This window comes from Bombina bombina, chromosome 5, assembly GCF_027579735.1.
Source record: "Bombina bombina isolate aBomBom1 chromosome 5, aBomBom1.pri, whole genome shotgun sequence".
In the NCBI taxonomy this organism is placed as follows: Eukaryota; Metazoa; Chordata; class Amphibia; order Anura; family Bombinatoridae; genus Bombina; species Bombina bombina.
The window spans coordinates 245,887,099-245,905,715 of NC_069503.1; the positions used below are offsets into that span (position 1 = coordinate 245,887,099).

At 37.2% G+C, this 18,617-nt stretch overlaps 1 protein-coding gene across 1 annotated transcript in view; it reads right to left on the reverse strand.

Annotated features, from left to right (window-relative positions):
- Positions 1 to 18,617, reverse strand: part of GPR158 (G protein-coupled receptor 158) — a 734,480-nt gene that overhangs the window by 49,099 nt on the left and 666,764 nt on the right. Inside the window, exon 9 of the mRNA XM_053713931.1 lies at positions 5,614 to 5,719. Within this exon, the coding sequence (XP_053569906.1) occupies positions 5,614 to 5,719 (106 nt within the window). The remainder of the gene's footprint in view (positions 1 to 5,613; positions 5,720 to 18,617) is intronic.

The following is an 18,617-nucleotide window of genomic DNA, read 5'->3' on the forward strand; positions in this document are numbered from 1 at the left end:
CCAAACAGGAGAATTTTTTATCATCAATCACAGAGAGAGAGTTCTAATCTCTAGGCATTAGTGTTTTAATGTCATCATTCGACATCTAACTTCTTTCTGGACTAAAACTAAATTTATTTTAACTCTGAAAAAAGTGGGTTCTTCGGTCTTACATGAAGCTAAGTTCCTTACTCTCAAGTCAGAATAAAACCAGATGATGTCCTGTACTGCAGACATACAGTCCTCCGAGACAGCTTCAAAAAGGTTTAATCAGACATGTCTTTCTAATATTTCTATTGCGACTCTGACTAAAATTCACAGAACAAAACAGTGCAATGTCTACCTTCCTAAAGGTGCTATACTAAAATGATAAATGCTAATGAATAGCTTTAATAAATTACATATTTGACTATTTATTTTTATTCCCTCTGGTTTTTTTTTAGATTAGGGATTTATGGGCACTCTTAAAAGAGCTGAATGCCCTTTTAAGGGCAATACCCATACAAATGCCCCTTTAGCGGCAATGGGTAGTTTAGGATTTTTTAGTGTTAGTTTTTTTTATTTTGGGAGGTTTGGTGGGTGGGGGGGTTTACTGTTAGAGGGGGGACTTAGTATTTTTTACGGTAAAAGAGATGTTTAACTTAGGGCAATGCCCTACAAAAAGCTCTTTTAAGGGCTATTGGTAGTTTAGTATTAGATTAGGGGGTGTTTTTATTTTGGGGGGATTTTTTTATTTTCATAGGAATTAGGTTTAATTTTTTTATTTTTGATAATTTGGTTTATTATTTTATGTAATGTTAGACTTTTTTATTTTTGTACTCTTAGATTCATTTAAATTTAGTTTTTTTTTTAAAGTAATGTTAGCTTTGTAATTTGTAACTTAGTATTTTTTAATTTAGGTAATTGGGGTTAATTTAGGGGGTGTTAGGTTAAGGTGCTTAGTAATTTAATTAGTTATTTGCTTTGTGGGGGTTTGGCGGATTAGGGGTTAATAGATTTATTAGGATTATTGCGTTGTGTGGGTTTGGCAGATTAGGGGTTAATAGTTTTATTAAGTTTGTTGCGATGGGGGTTAATGGCGGATTAGGGGTTCATATACTTTATTAGGTTTATTGCAATATGGGTTAATGGCGGATTAGGGGTTAATATACTTTATTAGGTTTATTAAGATGTGGGTTAATGGCAGATTAGGGGTTAATATACTTTCGGCTAGATTACAAGTTTTGCATTATGAGTGAAAAAGCCTCATAACGCTGCTTTTTCACTACCGCTGCTATTACGAGTCTTGTAGGTATAGCTGTACCGCACACTTTTTTGGCCGTAATGCAAAGTAACTACCGCCCCTTTCAAAAAGTCCTTTTTCAATGGGACTTCCATAGCGCCGGTATTACGAGTTTTGCCGGGGAGGCCAAAAAGCGGCATAGCCTATACTGACAAGATTCGTACCGCCATCTAAAGTCAGTTGTTATGGGTTTTACATTACAAATCTGTAGCATAAAACTCATAACTAAAGTGACACTAACACTCATAAACTACCTATTAACACCTAAACCGAGGCCCTCCCACATTGCAAACACTATAATAAAATTATTAACCCCTAATCTGCCGCTACGGACATTGCCACCACTATAATAAAATATTAACCCCTAAACCGCCAAACTCCCGCATCGTAAACACTAGTTAAATATTATTAACCCCTAATCTGCCGCCCAGAACGTCACCGCCACCACTATCGCCGCCACTATACTAAAGTTATTAACCCCTAAACCTAACCATAATTCTAACCCTAACACCCCTAACATTAATATAATTAAAATAAATCTAAATAAAAATTACTATCATTAACTAAATAACTCCTATTTAAAACTAAATACTTACCTGTAAAATAAACCCTAAGCTAGCTACAATATAACTAATAGTTACATTGTAGCTAGCTTAGGTTTTATTTTTATTTCACAGGCAAGTTTGTATTTATTTTAACTAGGTAGACTAGTAGTAAATAGCTATTAACTATTTACTAACTACCTAGTTAAAATAAATACAAAATTACCTGTAAAATAAAACCTAACCTGTCTTACACTAACACCTAACATTACACTTTAATTAAATCAATTACATTAATTAAATACAAATAACTAAATTACAAAAAAACACTATATTACACAAAATAAAAAAGAAATTATCAAATATTTAAGCTAATTACACCTAATCTAATAGCCCTATCAAAATAAAAAAGCCCCCCCCCCCCCAAATAAAAAAAATCCTAGCCTAAACTAAGCTACCAATAGCCCTTAAAAAGGCCTTTTGCAGGGCATTGCCTCAAAGAAATCAGCTCTTTTTCCTGTAAAAAATAATGCAAACAACCCCCAACAGTAAAACCCACCACCCACGCAACCAAACCCCCCAAATAAAATCCTATCTAAATAACCTAAGCTCCCCATTGCCCTGAAAAGAGCATTTTGATGGGCATTGCCCTTAAAAGGGCATTTAGCTCTTTTCCATTGCCCAAACCCTAAGCTAAAAATAAAACCCACCCAATAAACCCGGACATCCATCCTCAATGAAGCCGGGAGAAGTCTTCATCCTAGCGGCAAGAAGTCCTCAACGAAGCCGGAAGAAGTCTTCATCCAAGCGGCAAGTCTTCATCCAGATGGCATCTTCTATTTTCATCCTTCTGACGCGGAGCAGCTACATCTTTAAGACATCCGGCGTGGAGCATCCTCTTCTGTCGTCGGCTACTGAAGAATGAAGAATGATAGAATTCTATCGGCCAATCGGAATTAAAGGTGAAAAATCCTATTGGCTGATGCAATCAGCCAATAGGATTGAGATTGCATTCTATTGGCTGATTGGAACAGCCAATAGAATGCAAGCTCAATCCTATTGGCTGATTGCATCAGCCAATAGGATTTTTTCACCTTTAATTCCGATTGGCCGATAGAATTCTATCAGCCAATCAGAATTCAAGGGATGCCATCTTGGATGACGTCCCTTAAAGGAACCTTCATTCTTCAGTAGCCATCAACAGAAGAGGATGCTCCATGCCGGATGTCTTGAAAATGGAGCCGCTCTGCATCGGAAAGATGAAGATAGAAGATGCCCTCTGGATGAAGACTTCTGCCCGTCTGGAGGACGACTTCTTGCCGCTCTGATGAAGACTTCTCCCAGCTTCATTGAGGATGGATGTCCGATCTTCAAAAACTGTAAGTCGATCTTCGGGGGTTAGTGTTAGGTTTTTTTAAGGGTTTATTGGGTGGGCTTTATTTCTAGCTTAGGGTTTGGGCAATGGATAAAAAGCTAAATGCTCTTTTAAGGGTAATGCCCATCCAAATGCCCTTTTCAGGGCAATGGGGAGCTTAGGTTTTTTAGATAGGATTTTATTTGGGGGGTTTGGTTATGTGGGTGGTGGGTTTTACTGTTGGGGGGTAAATTTGTATTTTTTTTACAGGAAAAAGAGCTGATTTATTTGGGGCAATGCCCCGCAAAAGGCCCTTTTAAGGGCTATTGGCTGTTTAATTTAGGCTAAGGTTTTTTTATTTGGGGGGGGGGCTTTTTATTTTGATAGGGCTATTAGATTAGGTGTAATTAGTTTAAATATTTGATAATTCCTTTTTTTATTTTGTGTAATTTAGTGTTTATTTTTTTGTAATTTAGTTAATTGTATATAATTAATGTAATTGATTTAATTGTAGTGTAATGTTAGGTGTTAGTGTAAGACAGGTTAGGTTTTATTTTACAGGCAATTTTTATTTATTTTAAACTAGGTAGTTAGTAAATAGTTAATAACTATTTACTAACTAGTCTACCTAGTTAAAATAATTACAAACTTGCCTGTGAAATAAAAATAAAACCTAAGATAGCTACAATATAACTATTAGTTATATTGTAGCTAGGTTAGGTTTTATTTTATAGGTAAGTATTTAGTTTTAAATAGGAATTATTTAGGTATTAATTGTAATTTTTATTTAGATTTATTTTAATTATGTTAAAGTTAGTGGTGTTAAGGTTAGGGTTACGTTTAGACTTAGGGTTAAGTTTAGGGGTTAATAACTTTAGTATAGTGGCGGTGACAATGGGGGCGGAAGATTAGGGGTTAATAAGTGTAGGTAGGTAGCGACGACATTGGGGGCAGCAGATTAGGGGTTAATAAGTGTAGGTATGTGGCGGCGATGTCGGGGGCGGCAGATTAGGGGTTCATAAGTGTAATGTAGGTGTCGGCGATGTTGGGGGCGGCAGATTAGGGGTGTTTAGACTCAGGGTTTATGTTAGGGTGTTAGGTGTAAACGTAACTTTTCTTTCCCCATAGGAATCAATGGGGCTGCATTACGGAGCTTTACACTCCTTTATTGCAGGTGTTAGGCTTTTGTTTTAGCCGGCTCTCCCCATTGATGTCTATGGGGAAATCGCACACGAACATGTAAAACCAGCTCAAAGCAGCGCTGGTATTTGTGTGCGGTATGGAGCGCAACGCTGCCATATTGCCTGCTAACGCCAGGTTTTTGCAATCCTGTAATAGCAGTGCTATAGGGAGGTGAGCAGTGGAAATAACTTGCAAGTTATTAACGAGTCACTCATAACGCAAAACTCATAATCTACGCATTTATTAGTTATTGCGGTGGGGGATTGCGGTTAACAGGTAGATAGACATTGAGCATGCATTAGGTGTTAGTTATTTTCAGGAGGTAGATGTATATTGCGCATGCGTTAGGTGTTAGTTAATATTTTCAGGCAGTTACGGGAGTTACGGTGCTCACATACTCAGCGCAAGGCTTGCTGCTCCTGCATATGTGTGGCGAGGGGAAAATGGAGTAAAATGTAAGTTCTTGCGCTGAATATGTGATACTGATTTGTGACGCTGTTCTATGTTAGCTTATGGGAGTAAAAATTTCGGCCGACAGGTGAAATATACTAGCCGCATTTATATACTGATTTGCGACGCGGTTCTATGTTAGCTTATGGGAGTAAAAATTGCGGCCGACGGGTGAAATATACCAGCCGCATTTATATATGGAGCTGTATATGTGATACCAAAACTGCTGTATATGTGATACCAAAACCGCGTAAAAAACGGCGTCGCCGGCTTTTGCTGTTGACGCAGCATATGTAATCTTGCACAGGATTACTAAACGCTGCATATGTAATCTTCCCCAGGAGTACTAATGCTGATGGTCTAAGTAAAATGAATATACACTCACATATGCTCTAGAATAAACAAATATTTGCTTATGTGACTAATTAATGGGTCCATTAAACTAGTCATGCAAAATGTGTTCATGTGTTTTAGGGCTTTCAAATTAGAGACTATTCCAGTCGATAAGAAAATTCAACACATTTTAAAATGATTTTTTGCCACATAAACTAATCATTTGAATTGAGAGATCTTAACAGCATTACTTCAGGCTATCTAAAAACACATTTGGAATATTTTGTGCTGGATTTTTGGAAATGCTTTCACCTTTTTTTAAAACCTACTTTTGGTCTGCTTCTCACAACACATGACTTTTTGTATTTGTTTCTCAAATACTTAAGTTTTCATGTATGAATATTTCACTTTAATAAAACAGATTGCTTTCTAGTATGCAGAAAGCCTTGTAATATAAATGCATACAAACAAAAATGAAAATAGTAAAATACCTTAGGTATAAGAAGTAATCCAACAGTAACAGTCACGGTCAGATGTGTATGGACAAAGTATAGCATCAACATCCAGTCAGGTTGAAGTCTTGATGCAAGGACGAATCTATAATTACAGGAGAGAAATTAATCAGTGAACTTAATAAACTTTTGCAAAGATTCAGTAGAAAATACTATCTGCATATAATTAATATGTAAACAGTTTAATATAACCAGTAGCAGAAGTAAAAGGTCTATTTATGATAGTGTGGATGGACATGTTACGAAGTAGCGAATGATGTCTGCCGCACATCGATAAATGACGACAGTATACGCTGTCGGCATTTATCATTGCACCAGCAGTTCTTGTGAACTGCTGGTGCAATGCTGCCCCCTGCAGATTCCCTGCAGAATCATCTGCTAGCAGGGGGTGTCAATCAACCCGATCGTATTCGATTGGGTTGATTTCTGTCCGCTGCCTCAGAGCAGGTGGACAGGTTATGGAGCAGTGGTCTTTAGACCGCTGCTTCATAACTTGTGTTTCTGGCGAGCCTGAAGGCTTGCAAGAAACATGGGCTTCAAGCTCCATACAGAGCCTGATAAATAGGCCCCTCAGAGTGCTAAATTTCATCTGCAGTAATCCAGGAGGCTAATTGTAATGTCTGTTCATGTTTCACAATAACCATGAAACCTGTTTTATGAAAGCATTCTATTGTAATCGTGAGTTACCGTCTTAAAGGGACACTGTACCCAAAAAATTAATTTTGTGATTCAGATTGAGCATGAAATTTTAAGCAAATTTCGAATTTACTCCTATTACAAAATTTTCTTCATTCTCTTGGTATCTTTATTTGAAATGCAAGAATATAAGTTTAGATGCCGGCCCATTTTTGGTGAACAACCTGGGTTGTCCTTGCTGATTGGTGGATAAATTCATCCACCAATAAAAAAGTGCTGTCCAGAGTGCTGAAACCAAAAAAAAAGCTTAGATGCCTTCTTTTTCAAATAATGATAGCAAGAGAACGAAGAAAAATTGATAATAGGAGTAAATTAGAAAGTTGTTTAAAATTGCATGCTCTTTCTGAATTACAAATGAAAAAATTTGGGTTCGGTGTCCCTTTGACCCTGTACGTTTGGCAACAAGTTAATCAGAGAGCACAGCAACATGTACTTAGGGGTCAAATGGCTAAATGATATGCAAACAAGCTTTTATGTTGCAGCTAATATGTTGAATAATTAAAATAATTTGTATATGTGTACATATGTAGTCTACAGTTCATAATCACAGGGAAAACTGTTTGAAAAATAGCTTTCAGGTTGCATCTGCTATGCTGGCTGCAAGCTTATTTAAAATATAGCTTTGCCCTGTGCTTCTTAAGATTATAGTAAGATTGCTAGAAGCCAGATTTATGTTATATTATTATATAATTAGTGCAGGCAAAAATAAACTAATATTCAAACAATAAAAGAAAATAAGTATCTTAGAAATACAATATCTTGGTGCAGAGCATTATTTTACAACAGCCAAACCGCATAACAAAAATAGATGGTAATGGATGAAAATACATCTGTTAGTCACAAGACAGAGAATCAAGCACTGTTTTAATTATAATATAAATGTATTTGACTCTAAATAGAAAACCCATAATGCTGTTATCATACATTTCATAATGTTATTCAACAAAAAACAACAGAAAAAAATACAAGAGAAGACAAAGGTGCTGATTTATCATGGCCCAAATGGGACCAAATACATCTGTTTACGTGCAAGCCTTCAGGCTCACTGGAAACAGGAGTTAAGAAGCAGCAGTCTTAAAACTGCTGGTCCTTAACTCGTCCACCGCCTTTGAAGGCCAATTTCCCGCAAATCTGCAGGGGGCGGCATTGCACAAGCAGTTCACCAGAACTGCTTGTGCAATGATAAATGCTGACAGCGTATGCTGTATGAGTCCTGAGGTTCTTGTTTACTAAGAGGGCAGTAAAAAGGAGAGGCAGTCAATTCTCAGTGGTGCACATCAACGCTGGGATGTCCAGCACCTGCAGGGTTTGCTGTGGAATAGACTGCTTGCAGCTTGATTTGTTTACTCTGTATTTTGCCTTTTAGCTCTGGTCAATGTTGTTTTTGGGTGACTATTTGAGACTAGTTCAAAACCAATGCAGCAGATATGAATATAGCACATTTATCAAGCTGCAAAAGGATACTGCATAGGGTCCTCTTCTATGAGGTCTAAATCACAAGGACAATTTTTCATACAGTAAAGTGCCCTTAATTATAGAAACATAGATTTTGACGACAGAAAAGAGCCATAGGCCCAGCGATTCTGTCCGATATTTACTAAAAGTATAAACTTATCTATTTGGTAGGAAATCCTTATGCTTATCCCAGACATTCTTAAAGTCCCCCACAGTGTTTGTCATTTCCCCCTCTTTCTGTAAACCACCTCTTTCACGGGAGGCAAATTACTCCTGAATCTACTACCCTTCAGCTTGAGATTATGACCCCTTGTTCTTGAATTGTTCTGTTTATGTAAAATACTCACAGCCTCAACTCTAATAAGCCCATTAACTCCTCTACAACCAGGACTTTCAGAGAAAACTTGTCCAAAATACCAGAGAATTTTCAGCATTTTTGCTATCAGTCCATTTAACCCTTTGAGTGCTAAGCACTTTCCCACCTGGGTGCTAATATTTTCTAAGGTTTTATTAATTTATTTAATTTTTGAAAAAACTTTTTTTAACTTTTTTTATTGTTTTTACAGACCCCCAAGACTTACACTGCTGGAAAGGTTAGGTGATTCCCTTTCCAACAGTGGGTCTTGGGGGTTTGTAGCTGCTTAGATGCCTGAGATACAGGCTTCTAAGCAGCATGCCCCCTCCTCCTATACTTAACATTGTTAAGTATAAATAAAGTTGCACGGTGATGTCATCACGTTATTGCGCGTGACGTCACCGTGCATCACGTGAAGCCCCGGTGATGCCTGTCACTTTACAGGCAACGTTGGCCGGGGTAAGAGCTGTTAGGAGCCCCCAGATCTCCCTCAAGGTGGGAGAGTGCTCATGACGGCTCTGAGCCGTCATTAGCACCAGAGTGAGAAACTGTGACGGCTCAGAGCCGTCATTAGCACTCAAAGGGTTAAACAGAAATAGAGCCTTGTTTTATTTATATATACCTGTCAAATATATATATATATATATATATATATATATATATATATATATATATATATATATATATTGTTGTTTTTTTAAGTAGACAACCCAAAGTATTGATCTACCATTTTGGTATATTTCATGCCACCATTTCACCGCCAAATGCGATCAAATAAAAAAAGTTGTTAACTTTTCACAAACTTTGGGTTTCTCACTGAAATTATTTACATACCGCTTCTGCAATCATGGCACAAATAGTTGTAAAAGCTTCTCTGGGATCCCGTTTCTTCAGAAATAGTAGACATATATGGTTATGCCATTGCTTTTTGGTAAATAGAAAGCCGCTAATTGCAGCTGTGCACCACACTTCTATTATTCCCGGTAGTGAAAGGGTTAATTAGGTAGTTTTAATTTTAGCTTTAGTGTTGAGATTACCCTCCCAACTGACACTTCCCACCCCCTGATCCCCCACAAACAGCTCTCTTCCCTCCCTCCCTCACCCCCCCCCCCCCCTTTGGTCTCACCCATCTTAGGTACTGGCAGACAGTCTGACAATGTGAAAATGCTATTATTTTTTAATTAAATATTTTTTTAATATGTTTTAATATTTTCTGCAGTGTAGGATCCCGCCTAACCCTCCAACCTCCCTGGTCCCTTCCAAACAGCTCTCTAACCCTCTCCCCTTTAACTAGTGCCGCCATCTTATGTACTGGCAGCTGTCTCCATTGGAGCCTATGGAAGTACGCTTTCACATTTATTAAAGGGACATGAAACCCAAAAAATGTCTTTCATGATTCAGATAGAGACTACAATTTTAAACAACTTTCCAATTTACTTCTATTATTTAATTTGCTTCTTTCTCTTGTTATCCTTTGCTGAAAGGTTTATCTAGGTAAGCTCAGGAACAGCAAAGAACCTAGGTTCTAGCTGCTGATTGGTGGCTGCCTATATATACCGATTGTTATTGGCTCACCCATGTGTTCAGTTATAAACCAGTATTGCATTACTGCTCCTTCAACAAATGATACCAAGAGAATGAAACAAATTAGATAATAGAAGTAAATTAGAAAGTTGTTTAAAATTGTATTATCTATCTGAATCATGAAAGAACATTTTTGGGTTGCATGACCCTTTAAGTTGAGCATAAATATCACTTTCGTGGAAGCGATATTTTGTGCTAAACTTGTAATCTATGATGAAGCCTGATGAAACAGCCTTTTAATAGCTGAGAAACGCGTTGCATGTTTTACTGTTTTTAATAAATGTAAGTTTTATCTTACAACATGCTATTTGCCAATCATTGCTTATCTCCTGTTTGGAGAGAAATCTACAGAAGATATCCTTTCCTGTTGCCGGTACACCACAGGAGGTCAGTCTGCTGGGTGATTGAGAGATTCCAGCCTGCTCTATTTGCATCATATCATAAGGGTGCTATTTTACATGTGAGTGCGATTTGACATACTCTACCCATTTCAATGCATTTCTAGCAATACTAGGCCATGTGACGCTTCTTTTTATGTTCATTATCTAGCTCAAAGTGCCCTTAATCATGTCAAGCAAACAGTGTTAAGCCTATATTTAAAATAAATATAAACCAAATTTATAAACTCACATTTTGATAACATAATATTTCCAACAAGTATCAAAATAAATGTTCTTAAAACAATAGTGTCATCTACAGGTATAAACAATTTTATTAAAATAAAAGCTTTATACAAAAATAAAAAAGAATAAAACCATTAAAAAATATTGGTCTAATAAATTTAGGGCTAGACTACAAGTGAGGCGTAAACATTTTTGCACAAGCGATATCGTATTTTCACAATCCGTTTTTAATTGCGCTTATATTACAAGTTAAAGAAATTGCGATTGCGCTAGCCCATTCGTGATTTACGCTATAATCCTTACCGCAATATCAAAGCTGTGGTTAACTGTTTTCCAAAATTAAAAAGTTGCACGAAACACTTAAAGAATACATTTCAAAGTACAGTTAGATTCATTTTAACACCATCAAATAAAAATTATGTTTAAAAAATATTACACCATAAAGTTATAAGGGCTCAAAGATAACTCAACATGAAATATAATATTTCATATTACAATGTTCTTAACATAAAGGATAATGTTCTATTTATTCATAATAAAATATTCTGACATATATCTTATGTTTTCTTCTTAAAATATATATATTTATACATAAATATATATAATTATATAAAGGTATAGATATATACAGATATATATAGGAATATCTATTTAGAGATACATAGAACATATTCTGCTATGTGCAGAACATTGGAATGTGAATTATTTACAGTAAATACATAGTAATATATATATATATAGATATACATATATATATATATATATATATATATATATATATATATATATTTATATATATACATACAAATACATCTTTAGCAATGTATCTGTATGTATCTCTATGTTAAAGTACTTTGGTGGCTTTTTTTCTTTTTTTTTTTTTTTATTGAGGTTGAAAACAGGTTACAACATTTATGTCATGCTTCAAGAAGTATGTTAATACAGAAAGAAAAAAACAAAACAAAATTGTGTCCAATATACTTTCAGAGATATAGTCATAAACATTGCAACACAAAGAAATTTAAACATACAGAATAAATACCTCACATTTTTAAATTTAGTTTAGCTTTGAGACATTCGCATGCATGACTAATTTTATAACATAGGGGATTAAGAGATTCCCTTATTTCTTGAAACACTCCATAGATATACCGTATACTTATGTTACCACATAAATGAGTTTAATGAGTGCTACATTAATGCTTGTGAGATTTAAGGGGAACATTTTATAGACATGCATGACTAGTTTTGTAGTAGATAAAATTAAGAGATTCCCTAGGGGCTGCAAGAAGCGTTAAGTACTGTATACTTAGAAGGAATCTCTCAGCTTCAAACTTTATTATACTTTGAGACATTCTATAGACATATATAACTAGTGACACAATATAGGCGAGATTAAGGAATGTCACATTAATACTTTTATTATTTAGAGTTGCGGTATATACCAGATAAACCGCGTGAGTGGCCCTCTTAAACAAGGAGGTACATTATATAGAAATAGGGGTGGGGGGCAGGAGGTGGTCATTTGAATGTGATTGATGATATAAATTAAAAGCTATGGCAAGGGAATAATAGTTGATAGTACAGAAGGAATTGCTCAGCAGGTAAGGAAACTTAAGAAGATACATAGACATTTGAAACATGTTAGACTGGTCTGTAATATAACATAAGTATTCACTTCATGATAAAATGGGGGAAGCCAATTATAGTAGGAGTTTTTAGATATAATGTTAGCTCCTATGTATTTCGCTATCTCAGTATTAGTTCACCACAGGGATTAGTATTGATTCAGACACCATAACACATATGTAGGATTCTCATAAAAGAGACTTGTAAGTAAGATAATCTCTGATAGGCTACACCGTGATTACATGGGAGGACAAAGAGATAATAAATCTACCACAGGGCATGGGCCCTATGCCCTGCAGTATTAGATATATAAATCCAACATGCAATCGAGCACAAGCTGAGTAACATAATCTTTTAAAGCAGGTATAGCATAAGAAGGAAGTCTGAGTTATGCTGATGCTAAAATATGTAGTTTTGAGAATATAACTATATTGTGGGGAAATACATAGTAATACAGGCTGGATCGTGTTAATTACAAACAACCATAAAAATGATCTCAAGCTATATAAAATATTGATCCTAGTAAACCTAGAGATATACAAGAGATCTGTAACTATGCTAATATAAACATTATAAGGTATTGTAAAATAAACAGCAACATGTCACCCATCCTCTTGAAATAGTTGCAGAAACAGTTGTGGTTATGAGAATATGAGAGTCTGTCCAGCGACCATAAGCTGATCAGTAACAAGTTCAATGATAAAGGTTACGGTACAAATAAGATAGACCGCATAACTAGCCCTTCCAAGCAGAAAGGTACATTATATGAAAATGGGGGGGGGGGGGGGGAAGAGGGGAGGTGGTCATACATGCAGGGAGAATGGTATAAACTGACATCTATGGCAATGACGTACTGAGAATGGTAGCACACAGTCTAGTATTATATTTCACAACATGCAAATTATTTTAGAAATCTAAAGATTAACACAACAACATACCAATAGAACAATGTTATTAATCGCAGAGGATCCTAAAGCCATAGGTGGTGTCATTTGGAGCGTATAAACTACAACATTAATATGTAGTGCATGGGGTAATAACCAGCTTATAAATGCTAACATATAGGGAGAGTAGCGTTGCTGACCACAAAAACCCTAGAATCATAAATGTCATCGCTTAATACATCTAAATTAATCAAATCTGCTCTGACTGGCTCTCTAAACTGAGTGGGTTACAGAGTTTATTAACCCATTGATGAGTGTGAAATATACCATGTCTAGCAAGCAACCCCAAGTGATAATTACCTAACATTGCATGAGCTGGCGGAACATATAAAACTATTTACTATATAAAACCCATTAACATCCAATTACTGTAGGGGTATTCTAAAATGTCAAGTAGAGAACATTGTGGGTTTATGCTACTGCGCCAGGCTTAATATATTAGGGCAAGAGCAGTGAACCATATACTGTGATTAGTAGTGTCAAGCTGAGAAAAAATTTAATAAATAAAGAGCAGGCTCAATCAACTTACAAACGCATGGGAAACTATAGCAGAACCAGTACCCTCCAACAAGAACGCTGGTGTTATATCTTAAAACGGAGATTAAACTATAAAGTACTGGTATGTATAACAAGGAAGTCTAAACAAACTGAGGTGGTTACTCATCATATGCCAAGCAGTCCGGGAGCAGTCCAGAGAAAATCAAATAAAGCTCCCACAGAGTCAATGTCAATCACAAGACCGCAGCAAACACAATGGCCTCATTAGAGTGTAGAACAGCCCATTTAGCCAATGCCTCTTAGGAAAGCTACCTCCATGTCTGGCAACAGGACCTGCTCTTCATATAGAGATATGATTATATGTGGCTGCACTCGCCGGGTCCGTCTCGTAGTCTTGTGGGAGACAGTTTTTCTAATAGTGCCCAACATTTTTGTGCGATAGCCCCAACCAAGAAGAGATTTTTTCATATTAGAAGGCTGTGCCCCAGTTGCGTCTGGTTGCGCTAACATGCTCCGCTCCTGCATGGTACTGTGTTGAGATCCCGTACTATATTGGGGCCTCTGCGGTGTTAGTTGGCGCCCCTGGGTGAGCGACACTGTAGTTAGCTGAGGATTGACCATTAATTGAGGTGTGCATAGGGAGATCATACCGCCATGAATATTTGTTTGGGTCACTGTGCTTAGTGCAGCAAGCTGGGTATTAGAGTGTAAGGTCTCAGGCTTCTCGCCATCCACAACCAGTCTATCAATATTATGAGCTACATCAATTGTCTGGGGTGCACATTTGAACGAATTTTCAAAGTTCACTCGATACTCCTCTAGAAGGTTGCCGATCTCCATAAGAATATATGCTGATATGTTCATACTGAGGTCTTGATGCGGTATCTGGCCCTGTTGACTGTAAGGTACTAAATAGCTAGTTTCTCTCTTCACTTCTGTCCCCGCATGGGAAAAAAACATGGCTGCTCCTAAAGTGATCGGCAGACGGTTAGATATCACAGCGGCAAAATATTAACCACAGAGCGTCCTACTTCTTAAAGTGTCAAGCCCTAAGGGCATCTGGACCTTCAATTCCACAGAAATTGTATATTATAAATGGTCTGAAAGATCGCCAAACTTGATCTTTATATAATAGTTAGCTGGAGCTGCTGTGATGTGCGACCTTTCAGCTTCATAGTTGGCTCCGCCCCCCGGTGGCTTTTTTTCTAACACCCAAGATCTCATATATTTGAGCCCTTATAATGTTTTGGTACAGTATTTTTGGGGGATCATTTTTATTAGATAGTGTTATTATGAGTGTAACTGTACTTTGTAATGTATTTTTTTATTGTTTTGTGACACTTTTTAGTTTTGCAAAACAGTTAACCACAGCTCTGAGATCGCAGTAATAATTGTTCGCTCAACTTGTAATATCAGCGCAGTTAAAACTGTTTATGAAAAAACTATATCACTTACGCAAAAATGTTTGCTCCTCACTTATAATCTAGCCCTTATTTTACAAGAAAGCAATTATATATACCGGTATATAGAAATATCTCTTTAAAAATAAAAAGAACATTTTATTGTATGTGAAGAACATAAGAATTGAAGATATTCCTAACGCACAAATGATCTAGTGATAACTAGCAGACATGTTTTCAGTGTGCCCCATAGACGTTTATGCAGAGAAGGATTTAGCGTGTTCACAAAATCCGGAATCCTGAAGTTAACGTACCTCAGATTTTTGCTCACGCATTAACTTTTTTACTTTCAACTTGCAATACGCACGCTAATGTGGCTGCTCTAATTTTTTACTTTGATACAGGGCGTGATAGAGCTTGAGGAAAAAAATATATTAGCGCGTTACTTGTAATCTGGCTCAAAATTAAAAACACAAGATTAAAAATATTGAAAGAGGGGGGAACTTCCGGGCGGCGGCCATGACAGGTCGCTAGATTGTTTGCTGCTCCAACTCTTCACATCAATCTGCTTGCAAAACCCATATTAATGCTCCATCAAGTATCATTTACTCCCTTAATTTGTACAGCAGAGTGAACCCTATCGAGGGATACCATTATTTTGCAGTTCTGGAGCTCCATTTAATCTACTGGAATAACACAGGGGCTGCGGCCTATAACTCAACCCCCGGCAGGGATCTGGTGCGTCCCTGTCGTTAAGATACAGTGAGATTCCGCAGAACACTGTAATACCTTTCATCCTGACACAGGAACCAACTACAATTCTCTGATCATTTCAAGAGCTACTTGAAAATAGTGAGTCGCCTATTTACTGGTAACAAGCTACAACTTTTTACGATCGCAATACAGGACACTACTAATATGGAAGCGGTTGATAGGTGGGAAGCTTCTATAACTCAAGCGATTGCCAAATACTTTGAGGAATTGGAACATGACCTGGCCTTAATCTTATGGGACCGCAAGATCACAGCCAAACTGCCTTTGCAGGGCTGCAGCATAGATTACGTCCCTGGACACTCCATTCAGAGAGGAAGCGGTAAGGAGAAAATTTAACTCCTGGCAGACGACACTACTTTTACCGCCTCTATACTAAATCAAACCAGCAATATGCCTGAACAGCCGTGCTGGACTGACATAGAAAGCACAATGGGCGACTTTATGAGGAAAATGGACAATGCTGCACCTCTCCCACAGCCTGTTCTGAGTGCATTGAATCTGACACCCTCTGCCCTGGCCGCGGTAGCGCCGCACTTAAGCATACCTGAGAAAAGCCCTCCAGCGGTGGATGAATGCCTGGACGACGTCCCGGCCACGAGCAGGACAACTCTGCGAGTCTTCAAGCAGCAGCTTACTGTAACTGAAGCGGCAAGTGCAGATTCCGCTATATCCTCATGCCTAGCAAAAGCCCTCAGTACATACTGCCCTAGTGTTGCCAGCGAGATGTGTCTGGAGCGGCGTGAGTGGAAGGCGACATTGGGTGCTCTGAAGATACCTGAACTGAGGCCTGCTTTTTGTGAGGGGTATCCTGCAACAGAGGCTGTGGTTATGATCTCACCGGGAGGTGATCGCCGAAATGCTTTGTCTTTGCAGACGCAAGCCATACACTTCACGGCTGAAATGGAGGCAGGTGACAAATGGTTAACTCTTGTGTCGCCGCAGCCCTTTGCCATATACATTACTAAGGGGTCCCTAGCAGGTGATTCTGCCCAGGCCAACGAACCCACGCACTTGAGAACAGTGCTGATCCTGCAAACACCTTTCTCACCAGATGCCCATTCCAATATAGCTCTGCCGACCCTGAATTGGGACCCTGGCGGACCAGACATACACATTCTGTCAGTCCCTTTAGTCATACCTCGGGGGCTGCTTTTTCTTCTTATTTTTTCTAGTTGGACTATGTATACTTAAATTTTTGCTATCTTCATAAGGGACACGAGTCAGACGGCTCCAGTTAAAGTTTATGTATATATATATATATTATTTTCTGCAGACTTTCAATTTCCTGTCTGGTGCTTATGTTTATATTATCCAGATGTGTTGTTTATATTCTTACCGCTAGCACTTTTACTATTAGCTGGGCTATATACAATTTGCATGCAGCTATTTGATACTCCAAGCAGAGCTGTGTTCATTTTTAGTCATATTACCTAACTCCAGTATCTTATAACATACCTATGAGTGTCTATTACTAACGTTTGACTCCAATGTACATGACTTTATTTTTACACTAGCCTGCTTACCCACTCACCCTAGAAATGTGGCCCAATATTGCTCATAAAAGTACATTTTAGCAGCCACGGCTAGGATATTTGACACAAATGTACCCTTGTGGGGGAGAGGAAATTAATTTTTTAACTATTTTTCTTATGTTACAGAGCTCCCCCAGTAGAGCTCCCGCACTAGGGGCCAGACCTTCCAATACATGACAATGTAGTTTTAATTATAAGATTTGCTAGTAAAACAATATTTACCTAGCCTTTACGAGACATAAGATTTGCATATTCCTAATAGCCCTGTGCTGATATCCCCACATACTCTTTTCTTTCATCTACTAATAGTCAAGAACATATTATCAGGCTCTATCCTTATTTCTGGCTTGATAACAACTGGTACCTGTTTTAGTAGCTCGCCATACTTCAGTGTTGGTTAATTACCATTCTAAATCACATTTCGGGCCCAAGAGTGGCCCATTTTATTATCTTCCCTCCTCCCCAGTGCCCTCCACTATGCTATACTAATATTTTAGGGGGTCCAAGAGTGGCCTCTATATTCCTTTGAGGGTAAACGTTATACTTTGTATATTCTATTATATCCCAAGGGGAACCTACTATAACGGAAAACATGAGGTTATAATTATTTTCTTATTTACATTTCTAAACCTTAGTCATTGATATGATCTCTTTTTCTGGTGTTTACATGTCATGCAAATTATTGCTTAATGATTATTGTATGTATTAAACCTCAATAAAATTGTTTAAAAAAAAAAAAAAAAAAAAAAAAAAATATTGAAAGAAAGATTTTAAAAGATCCCTGTTACAGAGATAATTTTAAAAACTGTTATTTACTTCCTATTTTATGTGATTAATGTGTTAGTTACTATAATATTCTGGCAGTTAAGATACACATTTTGTCCAAAGACTGACTTTATTTCTGACTTCTAAAGGACTGACATATAGTTCTGGGTCCCTCAATGCACAAATCCTTTTTTTATAGACTTTTAAGAAAAGATAATAGCTGATTCTTTCTCCACAGTGCTAGAATAAAGCATCACTTCATAAAGTCTTCTGTTTGGCCTTAGGTTAAAACTTATAAAGCATAAAGACAAATATTGTGTTTGTCAAGGAGCAGAGAGCAGAAGTAATATTTAAAAGGAAATAAAACTTAAAATACAAAGGGAAGTATTTGACTATAGCAAAATGCTTTGTTAAAGGATTCCCATATAATACTATTATAAAAATGTCTTCTACAACTTACACTTTGCTCTGAGATCAATGCTTTCTACAGCCACTAGTACCAGACATCCCAACCTGCAAAAACTCATTTCAGGGAGGTGGCGTCACCCGCTACTGCGCCCCCCCCCCAGTTATATATTGGACACCTTGAAACCCTAAATAAGATAGAGCTTCCCACTAAAGTCACATAAAAAAGTAGCTTTATTGATCAACCACATACAACAAACTTATTTTTCAGTGATCGTACGCTTGTTGAATGCTTAAATATTTTAGAATATGAAGTTAATTAT